General features: G+C 34.3%; 1 protein-coding gene across 3 annotated transcripts in view; it reads left to right on the top strand.

Moving 5' to 3' along the window:
* The window catches only part of LOC138336190 (inter-alpha-trypsin inhibitor heavy chain H2-like), a 29,524-nt gene extending 16,966 nt beyond the window's left edge, over positions 1 to 12,558 (top strand). For 2 of the 3 annotated variants that reach the window (XM_069285534.1, XM_069285533.1), the window contains exons 7-14: positions 366 to 654; positions 960 to 1,672; positions 2,292 to 2,382; positions 2,898 to 2,912; positions 3,782 to 3,895; positions 4,464 to 4,577; positions 8,366 to 8,728; positions 10,391 to 12,558. In XM_069285534.1, the coding sequence (XP_069141635.1) occupies positions 366 to 654; positions 960 to 1,672; positions 2,292 to 2,382; positions 2,898 to 2,912; positions 3,782 to 3,895; positions 4,464 to 4,577; positions 8,366 to 8,728; positions 10,391 to 10,623 (1,932 nt within the window). In that variant the 3' untranslated portion in view covers positions 10,624 to 12,558. The remainder of the gene's footprint in view (positions 1 to 365; positions 655 to 959; positions 1,673 to 2,291; positions 2,383 to 2,897; positions 2,913 to 3,781; positions 3,896 to 4,463; positions 4,578 to 8,365; positions 8,729 to 10,390) is intronic. The other variant, XM_069285535.1, reaches the window with a different exon arrangement.
* The last annotated feature ends 22 nt before the right edge of the window (positions 12,559 to 12,580 follow it).

Below are 12,580 nucleotides of genomic sequence, written 5' to 3'. Positions count from 1 at the left end.
AGTACCGGGTCTAATGGCGATACCCGTGTACTCCTATAACAGTCAATCAACGGATAAATTGTTTGTTTTAAATCTAATAAAGTCACATATCAAATGTTTCACATTGCGTACCGAAATATTGTTTCTGTCATATGACGGTGGTAGCAAAGACGTAGAATATACATGACAGTCAAAATATCATTATCACGTCCATGCAGTGACAGTTTACCTCAATATTTTCCCGGAATTATATGTATAGAGGTTACACAACGAATGATTGTTGGATATGGAGTGATTGTCACATTACAGTGCACTGTAGCCGTGGAAGCGATAGTTATTGTAGTAAAATGTGTATATGCTACTATCGATCTCCCATTTTATTTCAGGTTATAAACGGTTTCTTTGTTCACTTCTTCGCTCCAACTGGCATGGATCCTATCCCAAAGGATATACTCTTCGTTCTTGACACTAGTTCGTCTATGTTCGGAACAAAAATCGCACAACTGCGTGATGCCATGCATATCATTTTAAATGACCTTCGCGAAGGTGATAGATTTAATATAATCAAGTTTAGCACAAGGACTACTTTTTGGAGACCAGGGAAGGTGATTTCTGCCACGCGACAGAACATCGCTGACGCGGTGGGATATGTGGCAACGATGACATCCGCCGGATGTAAGTTAAAATATAATTCTAATAGATTTAATAATTTTTTGAATATCAACCAATGTACATTATCAGTAACAGACAAAGTGCTCCGAGTATGGCAATTTTACAGGGTTAAATTTAGAAATTGTTATACGTTTATATTGACTGCGCTGAGTACGAAGCCAATGTGAAAAATACGGTGGACAATAAAAATGTGTAAGCAATTGAGGACAAAATGGATGTCTCTCTTTACTCTCTTTTCATAAACAAAAGAATTAAGAATGAAGAAAACGGAAGTATCACTTTATTCACCTATAAAATTATAATTCCAGGGACTAACATTAACGAAGCGATGACGTTTGGTATTGACTTCCTCAACAGTATCGGTGACGACACAGGTCGGGTGAAACTAATGGTATTCCTCACAGACGGGTCTCCCACTAAAGGCGAGGAGAACACAGACATCATCCTGGAGAACGTCAAGTCCCGCAATATCAGACACATAGCTATCTTTACTTTGGCATTCGGCGAGGATGCCGACTACGAGTTTGTGAAGAGGGTTGCTCTTCAAAACAACGGCGTAGCAAGGAAGATCTATGAAGAATCAGACGCGGTGCTCCAAATCAGTGGATTCTATGAGGAAATCTCCCGCGCGGCTTTACAGAATGTGACATTTAGATACAAGGATAGCTCTAACAACCTAGAAAACATTACAAGACACTCGTTTAATTCGTTTTTCTCTGACTCTGAATTGGTTGTGGCTGGTCGTATAAAGAATAATGATACGGATACGCTAAGTCTCACCGTGGCAGGTAAAGGCGTACAGGGAGACATTTCATTGGCTCTAACGGCCAGTATTATGGACCATTCAACTCCGAAAATGTCTCCAGGACTGTCAAACACTGAGGATTTCCATAAGATCGCTGAGCGGATATGGGCATACGTCACAATAAAACAATTATTAGACGAGGCAGTAGGAGAGCTCAACTCTAGTGCCATACAGAGGGAAAATGTGAGGCAGAAAATCATAGCCTTGTCAATGAAGGTACTTATTTCCCCTCCAAATTTAGCATTGCCAATGAAGGTAGTTATCTCCCCTCTAAAACCATAGCCTTATCAATAAAGGTAGTTATCTCCCCTGTTAAACATAACATTGTCAATGAAGGTAGTTATCTCCCCTCTAAAATCATAGCCTTGCCAATGAAGGTAGTTATCTCCCCTCTAAAATCATAGCCTTTCCGATGAAGGTAGTTATCTCCCCTCCAAAATCATTGCCTTGGCAATGAAAGTAGTTATTTCCCCTATAAAACATAGCCTTGCAGTGAAGGCAGTTATGTGTGCGAAGATTTATGAGTGACTGTTATTCAGATATATTGATGAGAAAATGTTTCTAGATGACATTTTAAACATGATATTTTATAGCGATATTACTAGTAAGATAATCATTTGACTTGTATTTGATAAATATCACACACATTTGGCAATTGGATCCAAACATGAGTTTGGCAATTTGCTCATTCAAATATATTACCATGGGCATCATGAAAATTGTATCATTTGTCCTCTATAAAATCATCTATGAATTGTATATACAGTGAAGACAAATATTGAAGTAATGGAGATGTAGTATCTTTGAGGATTTAACAGTTTATTCATGTCCACAGTACAAGTTCGTGACCCCTCTGACGTCACTGGTCGTAATAAAGCCGGACGAACGCGAGGTAGGAAACCTACAGGAAGGAGAGGACGCTGAACGTAAGCAAATCAGATATATATAGGACATTAAATGTTCATTTCCCATCAGAATTTATATGAAAGAGTCTTTGAAGTTTTGAAATTTGCGAGCCATGGCTAGCCTTCATTTCGAAAAATTTCAACGGAGAAATATGTTGTAAAAAATCCAGCGGAGAGCACAAATTTGTAACCACGTCATCACATCGTGACGTCACGCCAGGGCATGAATTCCCAGCCAATGAGAAACGCTACTTGTTTTAAATGCGAATATACCACACGGACAAAGTCACTAGATATCGGAATTGTTATGTAACGATATGTTAACAAATTGTAAATACATGTATGTTGTTATAATTTATACCTTTTCAATTATACAATGTATTGCTATTGATAGAATTATATACAACATTTATAAAGATCTTGTGCGTGTAACTTTAATGAACCAAAATTATCTTTAATACAAAATAAGTAAAAAGTCTGAACCAAAACTGATAGATAGAAATAATTAATCCCTTATATATATTCCTCCATGACAGTTGTACTAAAACAAGGTAAATATCGATCTGGTTGACAGGCTGCATGTTTGAGTGTTATTTTTTGAGTTCAAGTTGTTTGCTGAGTGCAACACCGTCAGGACACGTTTACTAATATAAGTAATATATTTGGCATTGCGCTGACTTGCCTTTGCGTGTTTGTTTTGCGAATGTAGTCTTAAAATGACAATGTTATGTATTGATCGCTTAACATATTGCCACTTTAGCTTGGGACTTGCCTAAATACGCATGCGTTATGTTGATTTGCTAACAGTTTGAATTCCTAATGTAGCGTTGTAAAGACACTTTCAACTTGATTTTCACCATAAACCGTTTTCACCCATCGTGCCTGAGAGTTACATTGATATGCTAAGAATAAGCTTGTTGCATGCGCGTGTTGAATGCTAATCTGTATTTGTTTGCCTGCGCATTAGTTTAGCTTTATTGTTTGGCGGTGTTATACAAAAAAAATAAAAATAAAAAATGCGTAGATGGTAAGTTAATTAGTTTATCCCTTTTCTTATTTCCTTTTCTTCGATGATTATTGTATTGTTGAAATTAACTAGTATCGAGATGTTTTCTCCTCATAAATAAAACACTTTGCATTATGATGATATTAGAGTTGGTAAATGTATGTACATAGTTATACAAGTATATAATACATACAGTCGAGAATGTCGTATGTGACTTTCCAATGGACCATTACAAAAATGTCACATAAGACAAGGAGTCACTTAAGACAGTACATGTATATATAATGACAAAGGCAACTTAATGATAAGAAAAAAAACTTGTTACAGATAAAAAAAGAGGTAATTGATATTTCATAAACAGTATCATATCCTCTAATATCCTGTTTTGTAATGCTTAATATGATGCTTTATCAGTTGCCCGTGACATGCCGGCCACGACCCCCGGGCCATTTCCCGGGTATGCGTGGAGGAGAAAGAAGCCTGGTTCGCGGCTTATAATCACTGAAGGCAAAAGTATAGCAGGCGGAGGTAAGTTGGATTAAAAGATTTACACGTGAAAATGTGGTATTAATTAATCACAACTAGATTTGCTGTAAACCATTCAATTTTCATGAGATGTGTCAAAATTCAAGAAAAAAGGAACTTTACAAAGTGTTTTCAAATGCCATCGTATAGTCAAAATATCATAATCTTCCTTTTCATACTTATATTTCTATTTGACGTCTGCACTTATTGTTAAAAAAATCATGAGATACATTTTTTGTGTAATTTCGCGAGAGTTCGAACCCGAATTAAAATGTTTTCGTGAAAAAAATGTTAAAACAAATACATTTAACGCAATTTATTTTCTATGATTCAATTGCAAATATGTTGATAACGACGAAGTGGAATATTTCTTAAACGTAAAAAAAATGGTTTACGCTTACCGTAGTAAAGCCTGTTGTCCAATTGTAACCAAATCCTCGATGTTTTTGGAATGAAATGCTTGAAACTAAATAATGTGATGACAAATATACATATGCTTTCAAACATGTTGTAACCAGTAAAATGAATTTCGTATGTCCGGTTTCAAACCTGTTACTTTTGATTCCAACAGGAGGAGGCGACCCCCATTTTATGATCCGTGTACAAGGTCTGTCTCATCCCGTATGTTTCGACATTATAGCAGAGCCGGGGAACATCTTACGTCTACTCCGCGATCCACATAAAGGTATTCCTTATGTACAATTTATAGGGCTTACTCTCATACCCTTAATTTTGCTTTTGTCAATATATAGAGATACAAATGTATATTGTTTCTTGATTAATAACAGTTATATATCATGAATTGAGGTGAACACTTTCATATTTTTCACGATTGTGAAGTACGAGTGAAATATATCAAAGTTCCCTCCTCACGAGACGAAATAAAGCTGTTATATATCAGGAAGTAAGGACTTTTCTATCTATTACATTTATACATCTCTATTCCTGGTCTATAAACTACGGTGGCTGGGAGCGGACATGAAATAAAAAAAATTATTGCGTGTGAACGCAATAGTATTGCTTGCGAACGCAAAAGTATTGCGTGTGAACGCAAAAGTATTGCGTGTGAACGCAATAGTATTGCGTGCGAACGAAATAATTATTGCGTGCGAACGAAATAATTATTGCGTGTGAACGCAATAAAATTTGCGTGCGAACGCAATAATATTGCGTGCGAACGAAATAATTATTGCGTGTGAACGTAATAGTATTGCGTGCGAACGCAATAATTATTGCGTGTGAACGCAATAATATTGCGTGCGAACGAAATGATTATTGCGTGTGAACGTAATAGTATTGCGTGCTAATACCATTGCGTTCGCACGCAATAATTATTGCGTTCACACGCAATAGTTATTGCGTTCACACGCAATAGTATTGCGTTCGCACGCAATAATTATTGCGTTCACACGCAATAATATTGCGTTCACACGCAATACTTTTGCGTTCGCACGCAATACTTTTGCGTTCGTACGCAATAATTTTATTTATTTCATGTCCGCTCCCAGCCACCGTAATAAACTGATACCAGCATGTAAAGCACAAATAAAGCACAAATTGCAAGTAGAAACAACATAAGATAGTCTGATGCAACACGTTTATGCAAAAAAAATAAAATAAAAAAAATAAATAAAAAAAAAAAAAAAAATAAAAAATATGGGAAAGACGTGATATTTTATTTTTGGTTTGATATTTCAGAATACCTTTTCCCGCCAAAACTATATTTCCACTGTAAATGCTGTGTTCTGATTGGTCAATATTGAGTGTAAATATCAATTGTCAATGCTTTTTTCATTTTCACCATATAACCTGATATTACACTACGAAAAATGTAACAAAGTCTTTTCATTTCAATTATGCAATAAGAATATTTCCCGCCAAAACTATATTTCCACTGTTAATGCTGTGTTCTGATTGGTCAATATTGAGTGTAAATATCAATTGAAAACTAATATTTTCAATGCTTCTTTAACTTCACCATATCACCCGATATTACACTACGAAAAATGTAACAAAGTCTTTTCATTACAATTATGCAATAAGAATACTATTACCATGATGACATACGTTGTTTCTCTGTGAGATGTAAGGTCAGATACAGTGTGACTACTGGTATACTTGCGGTTTCATCCTTAACACGCCAGTATAATAAGGAATTTCGTTTCGCCGCAAAGAAATTGTTCTAGCTAATCATCAACAGAGATAATATCTTGATCGTAATTTCGAATAACGCAGCTGATTTTTTTTTTCTTTATTCTATTGCCAATTCGGGCTTTATATTAACCTAAATCTTATAATCTGTGTAAGCTTTTGAGAACGTGTTAATCTTTTTTAGTATTTCTGTTAGTATTTTGTTTCATCGTTATATCTCGTTAATTTGATTTCATCATGTTGCTTTTCTTGCCTAAATAAAAGGCTGAAACAGCATGCGTCAAGAAAATAATTTGTTTGACCAATGCCTCAATCTTCATTGGGTACAATGGATGTTTTCCTTTATATCACAAGGGACAATTCGCTTGTGTTTTGTAGTCTATTTATACACTATGATAAGGGCGCAGCCCTTCGTGCGTTAAGGGCACGAAGTGCGAAGCACTTCTAAGGTAACAGATACACGTAAATAAAATAAAAAACACAATCTTCAAAATTCTATTCTACACACTGACAGCTTCAGTTTGCGACCGCCATTTTTTATACATGTTTGGAGGTTGTGCGTTGCTCCAGTACTGCTCTCCCAAGTAAATATATATTTAACTAATGTAAATGCATAACAGGAGTAATTAAACATTTTTTATAATTTTTTATAAATAATAATCATAACACTTTGAAAAGTAAAAGCTAAAGAATGCAGTCAAAATATCCTCCAAGGCGAAGATGTGCAAAAGAAATCATGACGTCACGTAGCGTCAACAAGTGGCGCGAAAATCTCCAGGGCAGTTTTCGGTGTTCTGGTATCAAACCTTTGTTGATATTTTGCATATCAACAGGGATAGGGTTTTTCTTTCTAAATCAGGCAGAAAATTGGGGATTCGTGTGTTTACTTTTTTGCCCCATTTGAATATTTGCTATTTTTTTTTAGAGTTTTAGAGTAAAAAATAAAAGTGCTAAAACTACCATTAAAGTGAATAGTCGGGCAAAGAAATTCAGTCTAAATGCGTTCATTGGCCTTCCAAAAGTTCTCACATATTAAAACGACGGTCAAGTTCTGCTTACGTTTCCCAGGTCTGACCATTGAAATAAAGAAAAATTGAAAACATTGAAAGCGAGGCTACATGGAAATGTAACCACGGACATAGTCAGCCGGGATGACGTTTTAGGATTCCTGTACTTTAAATTAATTTCTTCGTACGCAGACAGATTTTGACGAGATATTTTATTTTTCTATTTCATAAGAAATTCTACTGGATACACTCACATCATTTTTACCGACTTTAGCCATCCTTACCCGACTGTTCACATTAAATGTAAAGATAAAGTGACAAAAGTGTATCAATTCACATATTAATGCTTAATATTTTAATTACCACGAACCCGGTAAAGACTTACAGCAAAAATTATTTCGATACAGCTAAAAATACTGGCGCAGTGATGATTTAAATAAAAACAATTTCAGTAAAAACTTGTATAACTGTTGCTCAACTCAAAGCGAAAAAAGACACAATTTCAAAATGGCCACCAAATTGGCCATTTCTTAAAATCCCCGTATAAAAAATCTACTAAAAATAGAAATGTAATTTTTTGACGAAATTTGCAACAGGGAACTTGCTTCAGATATTGAAAGATTTTATTTGAAAATCTCAAAAAAACGTCTTTGACGTATGTCGAAACGAGTCTTCAACGGGACTGAAACCTCAGAAGAATACATCCTTAAAGATGCTCCACCGCCGACAGAGCATTAATGATATTCATCATTTGAACAATAACTGGTGTTTAATCGTGTATATATATGTTTAATTAACACAAAAAATAATATAAAATAATTTATTTCGCCATTGGTGCATGCGCAATTAGTACTTCATTCCATATAACATATAGTGACACGGAATTTTTTGGGGATGCAATTAATTATTTTTCATATTTTTAACTTAAAGTAAAATTAGAAGCTCAAACTTTTCAATGGTGGTAATGGTGTAAAGTAAGTAACTTTTGCAACTGAAGAAAAATACTAAATCGTCTGCTCCTGTTTTTGATAGCGAAAAAATACCATTTGTCAGCGGTGGAGCATCTTTAAATCATTAGTACCACATTAATGATTATATTTAATAACAAGGGTAGATTCGCAGATAATTAAAAAAAGGACTAATATTTGTATACAGAAATTGTTTAGAAAATTATTCAGATTTCATCACATAAATATTTGACTGGCTGAAAACGAAAAGGTAATTTCTTGTACAGAGCTAATCTGATCGACTTTTTCGAACTTCATACGTTGATTCCCAACTACCCACATGGTAAAGATTCTTTTTCCTTTTTAAGGTTTCATCATCAATGCCCTTATAATACCGGGTCACATAAGGAGGAAGGATGGACGGATGCGTACTTACTTCGGCAGGGTTGGTCTCCTACTCCACAACATCACGGCTATGATCGATCCTGCCACTATAAATGTAGGCAAACTGTCACTCTCGTGGGATGACGAGCGTCCGACATATTATCACAACCTCCGCATACATATATCAACAGACGATTCAGATACGCGTGTGTTACAGATAGACGTGAGAAATAGCATCAGAATAAGCATTAAAAGACATTTAGCCATCAATGCCAGCCAGGTGAACTATTTGAATGTATACTTGGACAGGGAAGAAGGATTATCCCGCCATGCCGAAGGAGTACTTGGTATGTCAACTTATGTAAAATGATTTATATGCATTGATAAGCTGAATATGAAGTTTTATTTTGCCAGAGTCGGTCAGGTTTGTTCTGTGAAGAAAAACCCAATGATGATATGATAGTATGAAGAGAAAGCTTAGATATCAAATTACCACAATAGACCTACAAGAATCCAAATTCTACTGAGAAATGCATAGAAATTTCAAACTATTATAACTAAACTAAATGTTTGTACAATAGAGCCATGCCCCGATTTCTCGTTATAAACTTGAAATATTAGCCCCTGTTTAAGCCAATGACATTTTGTAAATTTTGTCCAAAAACTATTGTACATCTCAGCTAAACATGTCCGCACGGTTCGATACATATTTCATACATATTTCTGTCAGTAAAGTCTATAGTAATACAAGAAACGTTTGTTTGTGCGGATTCGACTTAAAGCAGTGATACCTATGTATATAATTAATTTTCTCTTTGTTTCTGGCTTTCTGATTGGCCTATTCATTTTTTATAATTAATTTTTCTTTGTTTTCATACCAAATCTGGCTTTCTGATTGGCCAATATTTTTTTTTTGCATACCACTATGAAAAAAAAATCCGAGAGTGGCGCGAAACCCCGACGTTATCGTGACGTCACAATAGAGACATTGACGTTGCGTATTGATTCGGAAAAAAATCCCTTGAAAAACCACTTTGATGTTACATTTAAACATACTTCAATTTATCAAATATAGTATAAAATTAATTATACGTATTGATGTCACTATTTTTTAATTTTATCGGGGTATGAAAAAAAATTGTTTGCAAACTGTGTATAAAAAAATAGTGATATCAATGCTTAATACTGTGTATAAAAAAATAGTGATATCAATGCTTAATTCATTCCACGATGAAAAAAAAAATCCGAGAATGGCGCGGAAACCCGACGTTATCGTGACGTCACAATAGAAACATTGACGTTGCGTATTGATTTGGAAAAAATAATCCCTTGGAAAAAATCAATGGAATCGTACGTGTAAACGTATTTCATTTTATAAAGTAGCCTGGAAAATTAATTATAAGCATTGAAGTCACTATTTTTTAATTTCATCGGGTTATGAAATAAATTTTGTTTGCAAACTTTTGTGAGAATCCGCTACGCGGATTCACACAGTTTGCAAACAAAATTTCTCATCTTACATTGGTGAAGAGAAAATTTTAACACAAAGAGGATGCGAAAATACCTGCTGAGGGGAAAGTCTGAGATGCGATGTTGTATGGATACATCGTTGTTGTGATTCATTGAAATTATTGGGTCGAGATGACAACTTCGATATTTGGGGAAGTAGGCACACTATAAATAGTAAACGCGATATCAGCTTTTAAAAGATAATCAAAGGTAGGGAAATCTGTTAGATATAAAATAATGTTTAGATACTTGCATCTGCCAGTCAACATCCAAATACATATGCTCTTTTACAGCAACAACATAAGTTCATGTAATACTTGTGTTTAGTTTTTACACTTGTTTGGCACGGGTTATCTCCCTTTAACTGAATATATCTTAACCAATATAACATTTTATCTTTTGATAATGCTTATTTCAATAACAATGTAAACATTGATTGTTATGGATGATTAATATTTTTAGAATATGATCTGTTAATGATATATTTTTGCTGTTTGCAGGGCAATTACACCACAAGAAAATCAAGATAAAAGATATATTTCATGATAAAAAGGGGGATAAAATAGGTCAATTGATAGTGCAAGAGGGACGGACACGATCTAGAGTGCGGACGAGACTGAAAAGTCGGCACGATATCATTGGCCAGTATGAGGAAAAGTGTTGGACAGCACACAGTAAAGTGGAGGGCCTGTTAACCGGGCATTATTTTTGTAGAGGCCTCTTTGATCGATAAACATCACTGAACTATCATATATCAGAATGGTGCTAAAATAATGAGTATAACAGGTAATACTGTTATATTTGTCAAAAACTCTTGAGTATCCAAGAATTATGTCGCACAACTGGATCATCAAGGAGCTCCATGTTCTACGAAAATCTGTCGATATGTGTGAGCCTAATATGTTTAAGTACTAAACTGGTGATATTCTGTCGACATACCCGTACAACGTGTCAATATACACATGTAGCAATATGTCAAAATAGCAGTGCAACGTGGATGAATTGCTTAACTTGGAACGTGATACAGTGCAGGTGTATTAGAAATAAAGCTGGACGTTTTGCTATATCCTATCAAAGAACGAATGTAAAGTGTTACAGTTCCAAAATGTATTAAACTGTCGAAGTCCAGCATACAATTATATTTTGCACTAGTTGCAAAAATAAATCCGTAGTCCGATTACAACATAATTAAAACATATAACCACATCGATGTTCACCACATCAAATGTAATATTATCGTGCGTTATCAGTGAACACCGTGATTGTGATTATAGGCTTTCCATGGGAATTCGCTATCACTTTTTTTTTACAGTTTATGAGCCGAATCGAGACAATGGTTCTGTTACGTACCCATGAGCAGGCTATATACCAGCACAGTGAAATCCTACATTAACCATACATGAATGTCTGTTTTAGGCATACATTCATCAAATTAACTTTAATTATTTATTTGTTTTAAAGATTTATTACTATAGCAATTATTCATTTTTACAATAGTACCCGACAACGTTGTACAAATGGCTATTGAATTGATCAAAATAGTTAATAACATTAAGTTGTGTCTTATATGTATAGTAAATTTTGAGTAATATACTATATGCAGTCTAACCCTTGAACCCTATTGAGATATTCTCAATATTAACGCAGCATGTCTAGTAGTACATATTCATGATCGAGATAAGAACAAACATACTTTGTATATTTTATAATAATTATATGTCTAGTTTATTTTTGGCATATTGTTTCTTTTTGTGAATTTTTTTTGTTCATATGAAGAAAAATGTGTTTTGTTTAATATTGTTAAGATACATTGTTAATTTTGTCTCTGTACATATGTGTAATAAATGCAATATAAATAATGTAACACTATCTAGTCACTGATCAGTAACATCCGAGGACGTTAAAGTGATGAAAAAAAGGCAAACCGGAGTATGATCAAGACGTGCTTTATAAACAATACAAAATATAACGCTCAAAGTATCCACCACCTCGCGACATTGATGATACTATTCGTTAGTGAGCATAGTCGTCACAAACGTGTATAAAACATGATTCCACACATTAGCAACAAAACCGAAGTACATGTATACATTTATTTATTATCATCGGATCCAATACCTTTTATATGTACACAATGGCATTGTTTTGAAATGTTTGATTTACATATGACATTAATTTATTGCACATTTTAAATAGTAAACGTTAATAATGGAAATATAACTTCTACATACGTTATGGATAGACTTAATGTTATTTAAAGATGATAATGATATTACACAATTAGATTGTTAAATCAACAACACGATGTTATTTGTTGAATCAACAACACGATGTTATTTCTGTATGTGGTAAGGCCAATATGATTTACCAGAATTACCTCCTTTAGTGGCGCTCCGTCAGTACTGATGGAGTGAAAGGAAGGGAAGTAACTCTGATAGATCAATACACCAATACATGAATTAAGCATCATTAATCATAATATCGAAAGTCGTAATACATAACAAGTAACAGCTGCGGATAATGAAAACATGATAAGGTGTATTTCAATTAAGATGGATTATACGGCGTCTATAAAATGAAATTAAATGAACGCTGTAAATGAAGAATAATACGTTTAATGGTATTTTATAAATGTACATCTTCCGAGATATGTTGCTGGTTGTGAAGAGTAAGATTACTCGAGAAAAACA

This window comes from Argopecten irradians, chromosome 12 (assembly GCF_041381155.1).
Source record: "Argopecten irradians isolate NY chromosome 12, Ai_NY, whole genome shotgun sequence".
Taxonomy (NCBI): Eukaryota; Metazoa; Mollusca; class Bivalvia; order Pectinida; family Pectinidae; genus Argopecten; species Argopecten irradians.
This window is presented reverse-complemented; position numbering and strand designations above follow the sequence as displayed.